The sequence below is a fragment of the Apaloderma vittatum genome, unplaced genomic scaffold (assembly GCF_000703405.1).
Source record: "Apaloderma vittatum isolate BGI_N311 unplaced genomic scaffold, ASM70340v1 scaffold13304, whole genome shotgun sequence".
Taxonomy (NCBI): Eukaryota; Metazoa; Chordata; class Aves; order Trogoniformes; family Trogonidae; genus Apaloderma; species Apaloderma vittatum.
The window spans coordinates 15568-34895 of record NW_009714422.1 but is presented as its reverse complement, the minus strand read 5'-3'; the positions used below and the strand labels follow the sequence as shown (position 1 = coordinate 34895).

At 48.0% G+C, this 19328-nt stretch overlaps 1 protein-coding gene across 1 annotated transcript in view; it reads left to right on the top strand.

Moving 5' to 3' along the window:
• LOC104273434 (tetratricopeptide repeat protein 28-like) overlaps positions 1-19328 on the top strand; it is a gene marked incomplete at its 5' end in the record, with an annotated part of 35539 nt that overhangs the window by 3497 nt on the left and 12714 nt on the right. The window contains 2 exon segments of the mRNA XM_009868773.1: positions 1-107; positions 15858-16365. The exon segment at positions 1-107 is cut by the window's left edge and continues 10 nt beyond it. Of these exon segments, the coding sequence (XP_009867075.1) occupies positions 1-107; positions 15858-16365 (615 nt within the window).

Below are 19328 nucleotides of genomic sequence, written 5' to 3'. Positions count from 1 at the left end.
CTCATGGAAATCTGGGCTCCGCATTCTTCTCCAAAGGAAATTACCGGGAGGCTCTTACGAACCACAGACATCAGCTGGTGCTCGCCATGAAGCTCAAGGACAGAGAGGTAGGAAGCTTATGAAATAGACTGAGGGGGGACCCAGCGCTTTGTGGTTTTCTGGAAAAATATGAACATCTCAAGAAGCCTTGTCTGTCTGCCCCGTTTTATTAGAATTTGGAAGCAATGTGATTTCTCTTCCCAGCTGTTCACTTGCCTTTTCCTAAGGCGCTGTTTATACCAGTGCACACAGTATGTGAGTGCAAGTGGCCTGATGCTTGGTTGGTCCTTTTGCCTCCCCCTGCCTCTCATCTCCCTGTGGCCCCAGCAAGTTGTTCTGCCTCCCTCTCCCTTGCCCTTCCTTTTACCTACAGCGCACAGGCTTGAGGGTCTGAAGGTAGAAGCTGCTGCTGCATAGGTGTTAATACAACATCTCTCAGATGAGCCCTGGCAGTCATCAGCTCTTGTTTTCCCTGCGATACAGGTGCTACTGATTTGAAGCCTATGAGGGGACATCCTGTGTTGTGCCTTTTCCAGACAAGTGATGAGCTAGCTCCTTGTCCCAAATGTTCATGTGAAATACACTTTGTTTAAAGAGTTACGGAAAGAAAAAGAATCCATGCAAACCTGAAAATACGATGTTGTGTAATGTATAGGGGTTGCTGGGCTGGATCTGATTTGCCTTGACTCTTTACCACTGAGCTCTTGAGGTGTTATGCTGGGCTCCCAGCCAGGCCAGGGAAGCGTGCCGCATGGGCTGAAGAGTCTGGCCCAGGAGGTTTCTACCAAAAGTTCACTGTAAGGACGGAATTACAATTTTAGTGCAAGTTACAGATACAAAAGCTATTCCCCCTCCAGCAGATTCCCCTCTACTGTGAGTAGAAATCGGAGGGCTAGTGGGCTGCGTGGCCACCAAAGGGAATGTCTGGAGGCAGCAGAGCGCTGTGAATTCATGTAAAAGCAAGTGGTTTTGGGGAGATCTAAAAACTGGAGGAGGTCAGTTTCCCACTGATAAGTCATTGGAAAGATCCATTTGAATTTGCTCAGTGCTTTACTGAAGCATTATTTTATGTGTTAAACATCCAGTAAGCCTTAGAGAGATGCATCTTTCAGTAGGTTTGGGGACAGAGTGTGGCTGGGGGACTGACCTGCTAAAAGCTTTTGTGAGTACCTTAGCAGCTGGAAAAAACTCGCACATCACTCTTGATTTCCTTGTTTCTGTTCATGCAGAGCAGAAAAGCTGTTACTCATCATTGTTTCTGTAGTTTTCTTGATCGAGGTCCCTCTTCCGGCTACGAGCCTCATCTCCGTAGCCGCTCCTCGTCCGTGGTGTGTCTCCAAGCAGCAGATCCCCTCGTTGCAGGGAGGGGGCTGGAGCAGGTAGGAGGAGAGCCGCAGCACTGAGGTGAGCTCCGTAGCCTCTGCGCCCGGCACCCCGGCTGGTGTGGGGACGCAGGTGCTGCTGCGTTTCACCGACCTCAGGCCACGGGTCTGAGCACACCCGAAAGGTCGACTGGAGGGATCTAGGGAATGAAGGCTAATCTTCATCGTTCTTAGTTTATGACACATCTGGGCACATAATTAACAGTTATTGACAACAAATGACTACTTGGTTTAGCAGGAAAGCTGAGCTTCTTGGATTTCCTGTAGGATGTAACCACAGGAAATTAATTTGGCGCTTTCTGATGACATCATCTTGACCACAGAGCTTCCTCTGAACAAAAAGCTGTTTTTCTTGGCCTCTTCTGCAGACGTTTTTATAATGCAAATGTTATAAAGTTGCAGTAGTGCTGATGTGAATTCCACCAGAAGGGAATTTGGTGTGCGACTGTAATGAGGTAATTGTTTTACCTCCAGCTGTACAGAAAATCGGCGTAGAAGGTAAAAGCGCTCCTTTGTATGGGGCGCTGCTGCCCTCGGGGGAGGGCTGGGTTCTGAGGCTGCTGAAGCAAATATTTGTACCAGGGGCTTCTGCTGGATTCTGTCTCCATGAACAGAGGAGGAGGAGAAGGCTGCGGAGGGTCTAGCTCGAGCGTTCAGGTCTGTGCTCCCCCACATAGGGAAGCTGTGTCAGCTGGCTGGGGAGTCACGTAAGCTGCTCAGATGGGTTGAAGACTTAAGGCATTTTTCTCTCCCTGGCACAGGCAGTCTGTGCAGCTCCTGTTAGAAGCACCGTATCGCACCGAGCGCAGTCCATATGTCCAGGCAGGTCACCCGTGAGCGTGGAAGGGCTCGGGCTGTTTTGTGATACTGGTGCCCAGAGGCAGAATGGAGCAGAGGCCGTCGATACCACAGGGACTCCTCACTGCAATCGCTCCCCTCTCTCCTGAGCTCTCAGACGCCGTCTGTTAGAGCCCACATTCAAAAATAGCAGGGCAGTAAGGCAAAATCATAAACTAGCCATAATAAAATTAATGCTTGTGTGAAAGTACATTGCCAGCGCCGAGCCCTTGTGAGGGATGATGTTGCCAGAAAGTCCCGGGCAGCTCCGGCGTGTCTGCTGGCGGCACATCTGGAGCCGAACTGCGCCTTTCATTAAAGATGCGACGTCCCTTCTCGCGAGCGGGTGTGGGCACCAGGCATTGAGTGAGGAAGAGGATTGTTTGCGCCCCAAACTCTGCCTGGGGCTAGGATGAGGATGCAGCTGGATGACTTGAGTCTGTTTCCTGCTGCCCCGTTTCTCAGAGCCTGTGACGGCAGGCAAGGCCATGGGGCCCGCAGGAGAGCAGAGGACAGACGGACGGACTGACTTGGTCAGTGCCAGCTTGCCCCTGTATTGACTCAGGATGCCCAACAGCTTGCAGCAATCATTCTTGGCCTGGTTTGGAAGGGTTTTCCCTCCCAGGTCCCCTCCAGAAGCAGCTGTTTCTGGAAGGAAGAGACATAGAACTGGCTCTTGTTACTGTCCATTTGTCTCTGTGGTCACTCTCTGCTGCACTTGGGTTTTTCTGAGAGCATTTGTGGCTCTGAGAGTCATCTGCAGCAGGTGAGTATGCTCGGTTAGAAGACCGCTGAACTAGATTTTACTGTCTCAGGATGTTTTTTAAAAAACAATTACAAGCGTAAGGCTGAGCTCATGTTTGCTGCTTCAACAGTTTTTTTCCGAAAGGTTAACTGTTTTCAGGAAAAAGGGATAATGGTGATTAGAACTGGGTGGTTAAGCAGCATAGAAGAAAGGTGTTAATAAACCAGGCTTTTTTGGGTTTTGTGTGCCCCCTTGCTCTTGCCTACCCATGGGAGTGCTTGTGTGGCAGGGGAAACATCAGAATGCAGAAATTCCCATTATAAAGAGAAACCATGGGGTCAAAGCCCAGGGGAGTTCAGAAGCCAGTTAAGTGCTCACTTTCTGCTGCATTGCCATGGAGCTGACTGTGACGAGGGGCCTTTCTGGCAGCAGAGGACTGTCACCATGGAAGGTTGTCAGGGATAACCGGCTGCTGTGCATCTCTGGAGGAGGAGCGCTAGTGAAATACGGCTGCTGTGACAGACATCATCCGTGTCTGGAGTCAGCTGGGAATTTGCAGATCCTGCAGCTGTCTGAGCATACCTTGTGTGCAGCTCAGCCACTGCTGGTTATTTAGGTTTACACTTCTAGTAGTTTTTCTCAGTCTCCTTTATAGAATGTCTGAGCCAGCAATGAAGTGCAGTGTAGAGCTCCTACATTTTCTAAAGTACAGCTACTTACTGTCAGGCTGTGGAACTCCAAGATCAAATTTCACTTTCTTACTTCCAGAAGGAGATGCAGAAGGAAACATAGATCATTCCTTTCTACTGAAATCTGTGAATTGTGTAAAGCCACGGTTTTCTGCCCCTTCCTGAAGGGAAATGCTTTCCAGGTGTCCTTCTTGCCATGCCTTGTCTGTGCAAGCCACATCTTCACTAAATAGCAAAGCTCTAAGTATTTAGCCTTTCGCCTGAACTCCTTATGTGCGTTATGGTACAGGGCAATAGAATACCTTTTTTTCTTTTTTTCATGTTCCTTGACACTCACTTTAGAAATACCTGTTCTGCAGAGCTAGACAAGACAAAAGACTGGAACCCATTCTGAGTTGGAAGTGACACAGCTGCCCTTCAGGAATGACTCAGTCTTCTTCTCCTCCAAATACGACCTGTGGACTCTGGGGCTGTGCTCTGAACGTTGCCAGCAGTGCCCTGAGCCGCCTGGCTCTGGGTGATTGTACAAAAGCTGGGTGCTGCCGGTGCCTAAACTGGGCACCCTTGGCATTGCAGATTGAACGGCTCCAAGCAAATGTGTTGGGGTGGTGTCAGCTCTGGTTCATGCTTGAGCAGGGAGTGTGAGCTCCTAGTTGAGCTGCTGGGATTGGTCTGCTACTGCCCCGTTCTGCTTCCCAGTCACGGCCTGAACCTAATGTGAATGAGGAATTGTGTGTGTTATTTTTCTTATAACTGTTGATAGGGCTTTTTTAAAGAGAATTTGAGAAGTGTATGCAGTGAGGTAAATACTAGTTAGCTAACATGTGCTTGCAAAATATTTTATATTAGGCTCTGATTTCTGTAGCACAGCTTTGGGAAAACAGAAAGCAGACCCAGACCTTCCATACTGCGTAGTGAAACAGGCTCTTTCTGTGCCTGCTGTTCTTCCTGAGCAGTATCTTAGCTGCTGCCAAGAAACCCCTTCTGTTTACCCGTCTGCTCGTGTATCAGTAGTTACTTGGGTGCACAGCAGTGGGCTGGGTGCTGTTCCTATGCTGTGCAGAATTTAGCTTTGCTTGGGTTATCCTTCATAGCAATAGTCCTTTTCGATTGCGTTCAAGTGGCTTTCAGGTGTTTTAAAATATAATTTCTCCTAGGGCCTACTTTGTCTTTTTCTCACTGAAAATCCTGGAGTGATCATCACCTGCTCACCTGCTTCCTTGTTCGTGCTTTGTTATCAGCAGTCTCGGATGGCGTGTGAACCACACATTAACCACAGCTTGAGGGAGCCGGCGGCAGTTTCTCTGCCCGTGGCATTTGTGGGGTACTCAGCCATGGGAAGAGGTGATCTGTCCCTGGGGCTGACAGATTTTTCAGAAAGGAAAAAAAAATCTTTTGAAAATCTTTTGACCGCAGTTATTATGTTTGCAAACAGTCTGGAAAATGAGGACAGGATATAAATACCTCACAAATGAGAACTGGAAAGAGTCTTCAGGCTAAAACAATTTGTCATGCATGAAAACATTGACTAAGATGTCAGAAACAGACTGTGGAGGCAAAACTAGGAAAGTAGTCCTTGCTGCAGTAAGCAACAAAGCTTTGCAGAAAATGAGCAGAGAAGGTATTTGCTTTTCTGCTTTTCTGTTTTCTGTCCTTTTTTCTCTTCTGTAGTGAAGCCACTGCTTCAATATAATTTATTATGTAGCGGTCTGCCAGAAGTGGATTGTCTGCTGCTTGTAGCAACGCAGACAGTGAAAGACTAAGAGGAGAATATATCTTTTTCCTTATAGCTTTATCACATCTGACTGGAGTTCCAGAAGGAAGAAACATGCCAAGGAGGGCTTTGCTAATTGATAATCTATATTAGTGGTTAATGCAGCCACTGCTAATAGAAGTGTGGGAATTACAAGTTTAGGATGTGACCACTGCTACTGTATTAAACAGCAAATAGCTTTCACTCCCTGATTTTTTTCAAGAAAAGAAACTGGAAACGGCACAAGAGCTTTTGTTAAGAAATCACTGTCTCTCTGTTCCTGATACTGCAGGAGCATCAAGAGCCTACAGCCCGTGGCATGAGCACTATGTGTCTGCACAGTAATTTTGCAGGAATGTCCTGCTATTCTTGTGTCAAAAAAAAATCCCTCAGTATCTTATCAAAAAGGTCAAGCAGCTAGAAGTTAAATGGATGACTGGTGCGTTTGATTCATAAAGGCTTTTAGTGCAGGGGATTACCTCTTCACTCTTGTTTCTCCATTATGCCTTCTGTTTTTCTCTGGTGTTCGTTTAGGGGATCTTTTGAGTCCTTGAGGTACTTGCAAGAAACTGAAACAAGCTGGTTTTTGATTCAGCCTCTGCATGAGAAACAGCTTTCCAAATCCCGTGACACTTTACACAGGATTTACAAACAACAGAATGGTTGGTCAGACTGCTAACCACTCAAGCAAAAGACTGCTCCCGGTCTGTGCTCTCTGAAGAGGTGAGAGACCGGCATCAGTTCCTGGGAACTCAGTGGAAAATTACCCACAGAAACCAGAAACTGGTAAAAAGATTGGGCCCTTGCAGTTCGTGGGCTGGTTATTAGTAGAAAGAAGGGGTCACTTTTCCTTTGAAAGTTGTCTAATCTAAGCCTTTGCACAAAGCCTAGCATCACAGAGCATTCTCGTGGATCTCAAGCTGGATTTAATATGTATTTTTGTTATTATTGGAGAGGAAGCTGTGAAGAGTCACTTTGTGCCCAGCGTGCAGGCCACAGTCTCCCGGTACTGTGCCGTCAGAAACAGGTGGGTCCAGAGGCACCTCGGCACCAGTGCCCCATTGTTACCATGTTGAGACTCTCTGTTGCTGGAGTGGTTTTTGTTTTGTAAGGCATAGGGCCTTTACACCTAAAGCAGTGTTGTAGTCTTCAAGACTCTGTAGGACCAAAGAGCTTGCTTGCTTATCAGGAGACTGGCACTAATGCTTTCCTGGCTTTTGCAGATCTTGGTCCATATCTTCTGCAGTTACTGTTGATTTTGTACCAGTCTTGAGGGTGATCTGATTTATAGAACTGAAACTCTAACAGTGGCCACTTGCTCAGGGGATCTGGCTGAGATCAGGATGACACAGGTGTGCTGAATCCCGCTGTGGAGAGCTGCTGAAGGGGCTGTGAAGCAGCCAATACAGAGTTCGGTGAGAGTGGGGCAGATTGGTTTTCCAGATTTCCGAACAGGACAGAAGCTTTATTTTTCCTCTTACTGCCCTTGAAGTCTCAGGTTCTGCAGGTGTTGTGATTTCAGCTTAATGAGAACTTGTGAGAGATTTGACTTAGTCTGCAGAGTGTCTTCCTGGACCCTTTTTGCAGCATTGTCCGGTTCACTAAAGTTCAGTCTTTGGTCCAGATGTTTGGCTCTGTTGTTGGCCGAACAGAATTACAGACATAACGCTTTCCAGTTCTTGTTGTTCCCACGTGTACTTACACTTCAGACAGCTGGGCTTTGAGAGACCTCTGATTAACCACTGGCACTGGAAAATCTGATCTGCGACGTAGGTATGGCATTGGAACCGGTGTTAAAAAGTGAGGTGCTCTTCTCAGCGGCGTTGATTTCAGCCTCTCGTTTCAGATGGGAGCCTTGCCTCATGGGGGACCTGGTGCCGATGCCCTCGTACCCTGCGCAAAGGCTCGCTTTCTGTCTGCAGGGAAAACCCTTACCATGTGAGTTCGTGTGAGGATTCTGGGACCCCTCGGGCACCAGCACTGCGCTGGATCTTAGACTGAGTTACCTGTGTGGCTGAGAGAAGGAGTTCAGTGACGTGAGAAACCATAGTGCTTGAGTAGTGGCATCGAGTAGTTAGATTTGTGGAAGAGCATAAGCTCTTTGCCTTTCTTTTTCAGTCTTTAGCAGCTCTTTTAGAGACAATCAGCTTGACTGGATTCGTGCAGGTTTGTCTGGTTCAAATGTGACGGGATTAAGCAGAATGAAGGGAAACCTGACCAGTGGAGGAAATTTGGGATTGCACTGAAAGGCCATATGCTTTGTTTTGTTTGGACTTGTGACTCGAAAGGGAAATGTAATACTTCCTGAGGATCTCCTCTAAGTGTCCCCACTTGACCTCCACTGCACGTGGATTTTAGCTGGAAGAGATGTGATCTTCTGGTTTTACTTACCTCTCACAGTATCTGCAAAACCTAGCACTCTGCTGAGGCCTGCACCTGATGGCAGTAAAAGAAACAAAGCAGAAAACTTGTGTAGGAGCTGCAACTTGGGGAGCAGAGCTCTTTGGGTTTTCAGAACGCCCACCTCAGCCCAGCTTTCCTGTATTGGGCTTCCAGGGAAACGGTGTCCAGCTTTACGAGCAGGAGTCGGGTTAGGATCGGCACAGGTCAGCTCTAGGAGTTAGAGATTCCTTTGCCTTCAAAAAGAGTTCTGTGAGATCCAAGTTTATTATGTGCTGGCTTATTCTTCCAGGACTGACTTTGACCGAGGCATGAGTCACTCTTCAGTGCCACCATCTCGGAGAAGCTTGTGGTTTTACATGAGGGTTTCTTTTCTTACATCATCACTTAAAAATACCGAGTCAGCTGTCCTCCCTAAAGTGATTTCACACAGGAGCTTTTTAGATTATGTCCAGGCGACTGCCAGATTTTGGCTACTTGGAATAAAGGAAAGTGACCTCAGGTGGTGCTTAGACTTGATGCTGAGGCTTGCTTTGCAGTGTTCCTGGGCTGGTGCATTTTCTGTGACTGGCTTCTCTTTGCGGATTGAGAATTCAGTGCTGCAGAGCCCACCCCAGAGCAGCAGCACGCTCCTCCTGGGTATCCACCCTTTGCACAGCGAGCAGTGTTGCACCAGCTCACACCGTGAACATGAGCAGCCGATTCGGAATGAGTGACAAGCAGTTTTAAGAAGTAGGTGTCGGTGTGGACTAGCTGCTGCTTCTGCTTTCCAGCAAACCCTGCAAACTTGGTCAAACATTTGCAGTTCTGTTAAGGCAGTAACTCAGGTTTGGTTTTACGAGTTTTCTAGGTAGAACTGGACACTGTCTCCAAAATTATAATGGAGGAGATTGAATAAATAGATTTTGCACTGGAGCAGCATTATTTTGATCTTCAAATGAGCAGCTGAAAGTCAGCATTCCCTTTGAAGCCTTAGTTTTAGGAAGATGACAGACTATGAATAACCTGACAGTTGAACCATAGTACTGTTCAGGTTTGCCTGGATTCACATGATTTGCGTGCTGCTTCTGCCATGAAATGGGAAGAGTGGTCAGTCCTCTAGAACATTTTAATTCCCCTGCACAAGTAAGAAAAGAGAGAGCAGGGAGTGGATTGTAAGCACAAGCCTTGGGAGCGTCTGTCAGGAGCAGCAGGTCCTTGACACCTCCAGAGCAACGTATTCAATCCGCTAAGAGGGGACTGTAGCTGTCTCCTCCGGTGGCATATTTTGAGGTTTTCTGTTGTGTCTTTAATTCCTGGTTGGTGCCTTTAAGTTACCAGTAGTTACAAAGTTCCTTCGAAACATTCACATACTCAGTGCTTCTCTTCCATGACTTGGGCTTTTTTGGCGTTTGCTTTTTGGTAGCTTCTGTGTAAAAGACTGAGACCTTTTACAAATAAATTGGACTTGACAGCGATATTGATTCTAATGCTTTTTTTTCCCCCCCAGGAAATAATTACCTAAAAGCAAATCTATTCCTTCCTTATGCGTGCAGACAGTACACAGGTGGAGAATGTTGCCTGCTGCTTCCTTTCTTACTTTCAGAAGCGCAAAGGAAAAAGCTGGATGTTGTCCTGGCACATCAGCCTCGTCTCTGAGGGAAGAGGGAAGGGTGACTTCAAATGTTGATGGGGCACCTACTGTACTTGGGTGTGCACCTTGCATTAGTGCATAATTGGTGTATCTTCAAGCCCAGTTGTGGAATACCAGTGAATTCTGAAGAAATTATAGAGGTGGTTAATAGAAGTGGAGATAAAGTGCAGTTTACAGCCACTGGATCGTTTTGGTAGGTCCCGAAAGGACTCATCCCACGTTACCCTCCTGTCGTGCCTGTGAGCACAGCAGTTATGTAATCATACCTGTAAAGCACAGCTTACATACAGCAGGAGCTTTAATGCATACACGGTGTCGCATTACTCTTAGCTCATCTCTGTGCTTCCTACACAGAAAAGTTACAGTCATGTAAGATATGGTGAGATTTTGCACTTTATGGTGAAGCCAGCAGAACTCATCCTTTGGATGTAAGTATTTTTTGTGTGTGTGCTCAGAAACGATCTGTTGAAGCTGCCTTCCCCTCAGCACCCCCAGAATACACTTTGCTTGCAAGAGCATTCATAGGAAGAGGTTTGCCGAGTCTCAAAAAGAGCGTGCTGCCGATTGTCCTGAGCACAGCTGTTGTGAACATGCATGGCTGATCTTTTGGAAGCAGCGCCACTGCATCATGTAGCATCAGGCTCTGCTGTTACCTGTGCCCAGAGGGAGAGTGGAAGCAGAAGGAAGCAGCATGCAAGAGCGTGCTGCAGTCAAGCTTTTGAATTTCACAAATGCTTAGTCCACGCCAGTTATTTCTCCACCTTGGCCGTCAAACCTCAATTTCTGATCAATCCTAGTTGGTCTTTGTATTTGGGGGTTGTAGTGACATACCAGGCAGAGCGTTTTCTCCTTGCTCATTTTACAATTATTACAGAGTGTTCTCCTTTATGGAGGTGTGCAATCAGTTAAAGGATTGTTTAAATGTAACATAATAGGGGAAATCACTGTTCTCTGGCAGGCGTGAAATATCTAAGAAACACATCTCTCCAAGTCGCCATGTCCCCATTAGATGTCATTCAGTGGTGCGCGTCTGCTTAACATTGGACTCTGCCTGGTCAGCTGAAAAACCCAAGCTGGCTGTTGTTCCCAAGAAAAGAGAGCAATTAGAAACCTTTTTTCAGAACTCCCTTATTTGCCTCGGCTCAGTGGCAGAAGAATCTGCTTTCTATTAAAGTGATGAATTGCATAACTAGAGGTGTAAGCAACCCCCACTGTAAAATTTGTCTTTGTCGGATATACAAAGCATTGATTTTCTTTGTTTGCTCATGTGAAACCCCACTGGTATGGAGCTGTAGTCTCCCATTGCCCTGCTACCAGCCCTGAACTGAAAAGTAAAAATCGCTGAACAGAGTTGGTTCTGTTTAGCTCAGACCAGGGCACAAGCAGAGGTTTGTGCTAGCACAGCTGGAGTCTGTTTTGCGTGTGTCAGCCTTGTGCTCCTCTCACTGCGAGGTTTTGACTCTTCTGCCCGTGCGTATGGGAATGCCCCGTCCCTCCTGGCCCCTGTGTGAGCCACTTGGAGTCCCCAGTGGATCCTATTATGCGGAGGATTTTATTAAGTATACGGTGATGAATTTATCTTCTGGAATCCTATTACTGACTCCCTGAAGCGAGTCCTTGGTGTCCCCCACCAGATGTAATCACCAAGTTGTTGAGTCTTTGCACTGACTGCCGCTCCGAGCTCCTGGTGAGTAGGGCCAGCTCTCTGGTGGGGAAGAGCTGCTGCGGGCAGCCAGACGTGCCACGGGCTCTGCTCGTGCAGGCTGCGAGGTGATGGAGAAGCGCTTCTGCTGGAGCCCTCGCTCAGCTAACGGTGGGAGCTGCTGCAGAACAAAACCCGTGGGGAGTGTTGGTGTGAAGGCCGTGTCAGAGGGTGGAGGCAGCTTTCCTGCTTTTGTCTCGCTGTTTGTGTGAGCAGCTGCTGAGCCTCTGCAAACAGCCCCGTCTTTCTCATCACGTTGGGCTAGTTCCTGTTGGCCCTTTTAGCCTTCACTTTCCATTTCTCTCTTTGTCTCCTGCTTCTTTTTATATTCTGCTTCTCTTGTCCTCCCACATCCTGGTTTGGATGATCTGGCCCTGAGCGCTCAGATGCGTAAGCCAAGTTTTTTTGCATGCCCTGAAGCTTGTAGCCTCCATTCTGGTGAGTGTGGAAATTCTGTTGGGCAAAGGGATTAGGAGCCCTGAGAATAAACATTTCCAGCCCCACAAATTTCACTTCCTGTGATCTGCTTCCCAGTCTAGGAGACCTCCTAAAGATTTCTCCCCACGTGCAGTATGAGCAGTCTCTGCATCTGTCAAGTCTTTCTTGTGCACAGAAAGGCTGAGATCTGCTCCTTTCCATTTATGCCTCTTTTCCCTTGCCATAGTCTGTTAACATCATCTGAGTCTCTGTCTAGATGGCTCTTTGCCATAGCTCATCTTACTCAGCAATCCACACGCATAAATGTCCATTTTTTTTTTTTTTAGCAGCCCGAGGAGACACCAGTTTTCACTGGTTCCTTTTTTTCCAGAAACATGTTTCTCTTCTTTTCCTGGTTATATCAGAAGTGCTGCTGGTGGTGGTGGCCTGTCTTTCAGAATCAATGGAGGCTGCTGAAGCAGTTCTGCTGATTGCCTCATGCTGGGTTTTATCTCTGCCCTAACTGGCCGACTGGTCTGTTCTGTGCAGCAGTGAGCCTGATGCTCACCAGCAGGATGAAGGGAGCTCCGATGCGCCTTGAAGCCCATAATGGGCCTCATGCAGTATTTTTATCTGGGTTTGTGCAAGATGTCTGCGTGTATCTGTTTTTCTCTTTTTTTCTTTTTCTTTTTTTCCTAGTGGGCTTGCAAATGACTCAGTACTATGTGTGGATTAATCTTCTGAGTAAAAACGGATTAAAATTCAGAGCAGAACATTTCATGTTGTTTTTGTAGCAGCCTCAAAACAGGCCCCTTCAAGACCCTCTTTTAGATAAGAGCCTTTCATTGCTGGTGTCAGCCAAAAAGTGACTTTTCTGTGCTACTTGGGAGCACATCCAGGGCCAAACCACGCTGATGCTGCGGCCAGTCTGACTGAGGAGGAGCAGGATGCAGCAGCTGGTCCTGCCCATGCAGCCCGGCCGGTCGCAGCAGCACCAGGAGGGTTGGAGTCTCGGCCAGCACCAGCCCGGGCACGAGGAGCTGCATCCCTTTGCTGGCTGCTGCCCTTGTGGGGCTGGTCCCCCCTCTTCTGCTGGGCATGGGCTGGATGGCACATCCAGAGGGTGACAAGTTCTTTTCCAGCAGAGTTTTGGGGTTAGGAGCGAAGTGGAGATGGTGGTGCTCTCACAGGGTGTCCTGCAGAGGTAATTTTTGAATTGAATTTGGCTTTGGTCCCTGATACCCTGAGCCAGTTGCCTGTGCTTCTGCAGAGGCTGTTGATCATTTCTTTCTGGAGAGTTTTGCTGATTTTCACACTGCCTGTGGTGTTTGCTGTTGCAGAGTCACCTCCCAAGCCCAAGAAACCATTTGATGATGTGCCAGCACGTTCAGTAGCTTTGTCCCCAGCCTGTCCCTCTGTCACTCAAGAGTTGGTACTCCTCTCTCTGGTCTGTGGTAATTACAGTAGTAAAAGTGGCATTTCTGTTTTGTTGCAGTATGCAATCCAGTGTTGCTCTCACCATCTGTGGGGCTGAGCGCCAGGCTGTCCCATCCTTCCGCACAGGAAGCGATGCCACAGGGTGCCACGGCCTCAGAGGGACGCCACGGGGCTCCCACGGCGGCTGCTGCTCTGCCACTGCTGTTCTTGTGTCTTCACTTGCATTGAAGGGAGTTATCTGCAAGGTCAAGTGAAAAAAAATTAAGATATTTGAATTCTGGCAGTTCTTCCGTTACAATTACGCTGCCTGAAAGGATGCCTCAAGGAGAACAAATTCAGTTTGCCTATTTACAGAGCTGACCAAGGGAGAGCTTCCTTATAACTTCTCTGTCTTATGACCTATAAATTGTGTTTAACAGCTAATCTGTCACCTCAGGTTCTTTTATCAGAAAACGTGGTTTCCCTATTAATTTGTATCAGCACAGCATATTTACTGTTCCTTGGTGTGGAATATTGCTCTGTTAATGCTGCTGAACACAAAAATTGTTTATCACCTGTGCTCTCTGCCTCTAGCTCTGGCCCGTAGAGCCATGGACATTACTCTTCCAGTCACGATACAATTTTAGTAAAAATAATCTTTAGGAAGGTTTCTCCTGCCACTGTTTTTGAAAGTCATGAAAGGCTTATTTCTTCAGGGATGCAATTTCAATTGCAAAATGCAGTTTCACTTGAGAGATGCTGAGCCAGCTCTCCTCCTGTAGAAGAGTTTTCTGATCCACTTTCTTTTTAGATCTGATCTCTAGATAGTGTGGCCAGGAAGGAGTTAGTCATTCGCTTTGGAGAAAGGGATTAAAATCCTGCAGCTGTGAGGTCTGACCAGTCTGCAAGTGGGAGCTGGGCGGGAATAGACCAGTTTATCCAGGCAAGGCAGGTGTCCAGAGGGAATACCCGGGGAAGAGGGGAGCTCTTTGATTTGTGTAGCTGCCGTGGGCAGATGTAGGACTTGTGGAGAAGAGATGGCAGGACTTTCTGGTCTGGGGCTGGGTGTGTTGGAGAGGCTCACCATCGTCAATCTGGGCACTGATGGGGAGCTGCAGAATTGTGGTCTGGGTCATGTCTTGTGTGTGCAGAGCAAGAATCTCACTTTTTTACACCTTGCGCTGCATTCCCCAGGGCCTAATCTGGTATCTTTATCAGTGATACCACACTGAAGCTTTTTTCCAGCTCTGTGGTGTTCAGACTGGAGATAGCTGGTTGGCATAGCCTGTGTAGGTGTTCTCAGTTGCACACCTCGCACTTACTGTATGGAATCGCGTTTTGTGGGAGAGCTCTTGGTGTTGCGCCGAGGAATATTGCACCCAAGGGGATAAACTATGCCACCATTTCAGGTGGAAGGATGGACTGGATCTTTCCTGAGCTGGGGTGCTGGGAAGGAGTGAGACCAGACTCTGTACAGTCACTCCCCCTGAGTGCTGGTTTCTGGAGGTCCAGAGAAGATGGCTCTTGTGGAACTGGGTCACAGCAGCAGCTGGGTAGCAGAGGAAATGCACACGCGGGGACCGTGGAGGACTCGGGGTCAGGGCTTTGGAGTGATCAGCCCTGCCAAGGCAGCAGATGTGCACTAGGCAGAAGGAACACATCCTGCTCTTGGCTCCTTGCCCTGCTGTCTGGCCGCGTGTGCTCTGGCTGGGCCGAGTGGGAGGAAGGCGTATGTCCTGGTAGATGCAGTGGGCAAAAGGATCTGATTGTCAGGTAATTTGTCTTGTTAAATACAGCTGTTTCTTGATGGTAAGAACTCAGGTTTTCAAATAGCTATGTTTATTGAAGATGTCCCCAGAGGACAGAGGCTGCAGCTGCTGAAATACTGTTGTCTTTCCTGCAGTCCCAAGGTTGTTTGGGGCTCAGTAACAGTGCTGTGCTAGAAGGACCCTGATGCGGAATAAGAACTGCAGTTTCCAGAGGATGGAGTTACTGGCCGACCTGAAGTACCTGGAGATGTTGGTGACTGCATGCTGGCCTACTGGTGTTGCAACATAAGCAGCAGAGGCATCTCCCTTCTCCCAGCTGAGTGCTGGCTGTGAGGGTGTCAGTGTCCCAGCAGCAGGTACTCAGCGGCTTCTTGGCCTGGAAAGAAGAGACTGCAGAGTTCTCGTGGTGGCTCAGCCCGCAGCACGGTTACGTTGAGTGTTCTGCTGCTGGTCTCTGATGGTGCTTTGGCATCAGCCTGCAGGGTCTCGGGAGTCTTGCTTTGATGCTAGCTTACAGGGGGTAGAGTGGAAGAGGGCAAGCATTCGTTTGCAGTGTTTTCTGCAGGGCAATAAAATTTTTTGTCTTCTTTCTTAAGAGCTGCCATACACAGGGTTGTTGGGTGTGTTAACAGGACCTGGTGTAGCTGTTACAAGTTGTCATGAGCGGTGACCTGTGGTGAGGCTGCCCGCAGGGGAGCACTGCTCTGTCAGACCAGCTCAGGCTGATCCTGGAGCACAGTTTTGTGCAGCCATCACTTTCTCTGTTTTCTCGGTGGTCTCTGCACCGTTGCAGTGCAGTCCTGCCCCTCTCTGAGGTACACATGCGCATACACTGTGCGCTGCAGAGAAAGAGGTAATCCCTAGCCCTGTTCTCCTGAGCCAACCCCGTTCCTGCTGCTTCTGCCTGAGCTGCCCCGAGGGGTGTAAAAGAACTGCAGAGAGCAGGTTTTCTAGCTGGTGGTCACACTCTTTTTTTTTCCAGAACGGCCTGTTGTGGCTTTGATTTCTAGTACTGAGGCCACCTAATTTGTTTCCGTGAATACTTGTGCTTACTTTTTCTCTCTTATCCCTGCAGGCAGCGTCCTCAGCACTGAGCAGCCTGGGCCACGTGTACACAGCCATTGGTGACTACCCAAACGCACTGGCTAGCCACAAGCAGTGTGTCCTCCTTGCAAAGCAGTCCAAAGATGAGCTCTCTGAGGCACGGGAGCTGGGCAACATGGGAGCAGTGTACATTGCAATGGGGGATTTTGAAAATGCAGTGCAGTGCCATGAACAACATCTTAAGATCGCCAAGGAGCTGGGGAACAAGCGGGAGGAAGCTCGAGCCTACAGCAACCTAGGCAGTGCTTACCACTACCGGAGGAACTTTGACAAAGCCATGTCCTACCACAACTACGTGCTGGAGTTGGCCCAGGAGCTGGCCGAGAAGGCCATTGAGATGCGAGCTTATGCCGGCTTGGGCCATGCAGCTAGATGTATGCAGGACTTGGAGAGGGCTAAGCAGTACCATGAAGAACAGTTGCACATCGCTGAGAGCCTCCAGGACCGAGCTGCGGAAGGCCGAGCCTCTTCCAACCTAGGTAAGGCCCTGACATGGAGCAGAATTTGTCAGGGAATGCCGTGGCTGTCGGAGATGCACGAGGCTTTCTGTGGGCGATTGTCTTAGTTACTCCAGTTTCACCAGACTGTCTTCATGAATTAAACAGGCACTTGGCAGAGTGCTGATGTAACGTATCCCGTGTTCAATTATTAACCTGCTCACAAAGGCACCAGAAAGCACAAGTTCGTGACAGAGGGGAAATGAAAAGGTAAAGTGCACTTAAAGAGCCATTCAGGTGTCAGGAATAAACCTAAATCCTGCACTAAGTCAGGAGGTGATGTAGTTTATGCCTGGCCATTTCTTTGGGAGGTTGTCAGCTGGAAACATCAATATATTGCTGCCTTGTAAGTTGAGAGCCTTATGGGCCAAATCCTAACTAAGTTTGTTTTCAGAACGTACACATTACAGTAATAGAGTGTAGGAGTCTCTTCCTCTAAGGAGAGACGCTGACATCCTGCTGGCAGGCCGGCGAGGACTGCGTTTCATCAAAGGGAAGTCCGTTCCTGCTTCTTTGTCACAGCGCCAGATGCGAAAGCGACCAAAGATGCATTTTCCTCTCTGTGACATTTGTGCTGCTGATATTCCAGCTGTCATTAAGGATGTGTTCTCAGCTGCCTGGGAGTGGCAGAACAGGGCTGCTGCAGGTATAACCAAATGTGTGTTTGCTGGCAGCCCCTGAATCTCAGCTCTTGCAGGCTGCCCCACGCTGTAAATTAGCTTCTGTTTCTGCTTGGCAGCTGGCACTTGGTTCATTTGTAGATGCTAATTGTACTCTGATGTTATCAACAGCAGGTAATTGAAAAGGGCTTGATGAATTACTTAATTTCTCGTAATAGCTGAGTCTTTGGGAGCTGAATGAAGAAGATAAGGTGAACTAGAGAAAACAAAACAATCCTAGCTCTCTGACTAGTTTTATGAAACTCCTTTACACAAATCAGTGCAAATGTGTGAGGCAAAAGCACTTGTGGTGTACTTAGCGTTAGAGAGCAGGGGTAGCATTTCTCTTGGTGTGACAGAGCACCCAACAGGCAGGAGGGCAGGGAGATGAAGCTTTGTATCTGGCCACCTCTAACATTCCTGTAAGGGCTTTTGCAGAGAACAACAGCAGACGCATCTAGCAGAGCACAAACTACATGCTCCATCTCTGCTGCCAGCATGAGGGTGGTCTTGGGGAGATGCAGAGGTGTGAGGGATCTGCAGGTGTGTGACAGGGACACAGGGGCCCGTGTGGAGGAGCGGGACCTTGGGTTGTCCAGGCAGGGAGCGGGGCAAGGAGTAAACCCTGGGTCCTTGGTGGGGAAAATGGGGACATCACCCTTGGCTGTGCCTGGGGATCTCACTGGCTTCCCAGCTCGTGGTCAGAACTAAGGGAAAGCTCCTTGTGCTATGAAGCTTGGCTAAAAGGCTTTGTTTCCAGTGGAGGCCGACCAGAGGTGTGCTGTTACTGGGAGACGGCACGGCTCTGTTCAGTCGTGAGCACCTACAGAACGGGGGGAATGTGCTCTGAGCAGCACTGGAAAATCTCCAGAGATCAGAACCACTTCCGTTTGCCTCCCCTCCAAAGCACTTGCTGCTTTTTGGAGAATTACCTCAATTCTTTCTGAGGAGATCCAGAAACCGAGGAAATGCAGCCTGGGGAAATGGAAGCTGTCGTTTGCTTTTGTTTTTCTTCCCTCCGTGGGTGTGGTGATGAGCCATCTTGGGTTTTCCGTATTGTCTCCTCCAGTTTTTACAAGTTCTGTGGCACTGGGCAGACCAGAGCTCTTTTGCTAGAAGAAGAAGCTTAATTCAAATTGTGTAGTATTTCTCCTAATTGCCATTATGTTCAGTGTAGTCTGGCTCTGTGCTACTCAGCATCATAAAAAAAACAAACCCACCCAAACCAACCAACAAACTGGTACAGAAATTTTGAGATGAGATGGGCTTAGCAATTTGCGGCAAGTGCTGATACTCACTGTAGTTGCTTTGCCTCATCCCAGAATGAAGCAAGTGCTGTTGCAAAAGAAAGTGACTTGCTGTTGTTCCTTAACCTTCACGGTACTCGTTGGTGTTTCAGAGTCTCACATCATTTTGCTGGCTCAAAATCAGTCAAGTTGGAACTAAAAAACTCATCTTAGTATCATTATTAATCTTACAGCAAATCCAGATTTAATGATGCTTTCAGCATGTTATTCCAGAAATTTTTGTTAAGGAAAAAGATAAAAAAAACCAAACAAAAAGAGAGTTTTGGTGCAGTGGAGAATGTTTTTCTTGTGTTGGATTTGAGCCTAAATAGAACTTCCAGTTGGTATGCTGACTCAGCCACCCTACACTTTGTATTAGAATACTTTTCCTAGCTTCTGAGTGCAAGATCTCACGTTTCAGCTATTATTTGGCTATATTTGTATGTCTTCTCTGTCAGAGTTAACTTACACTGCAGAAAGAGAACATGCAGTTCTTGTTGAGAAAGTCTATTACTATTGTTTAAAATGCATCCAGTACCCATTAAGAAGTCAAGTCTTAATTGTCTCTTTCATCTAACTCACATGCAAAACAAAACCTCATCAAAATAACTGTGCTGACAGGCAAAAAAATGTATCTAAGTGTGTGTTTCCAGACCAGAATGTTAGAGTTGGCCTCTTTGCTGAAGCAACAGAAATTTTGTGTTTGCATTTCACTGGTTTAGATGGAAAGCTCTCCTAAGTGTCCTGTCTAATGCTGAGCAGGAGAGACACAGAATGTAACATAGCCCAGCTGCTGCAGTGCTCTGCAGGGAGATGTTACGTGCTCCGTGACGCAGTGAGCAGGAGGTAATGGGCTGAGGGCGAGTCACAAGTTTTCAGGCCCTCACAACAAGGAGATGTGGAGCTTAACCAGAAGTCTCAGATGTCAGCCGTGGCAAAGCAGATGGCGTCTCCAAATGCCCAGACTCTGTGCAGAGAGCTGCCTCTTCAGCCTCTGCCG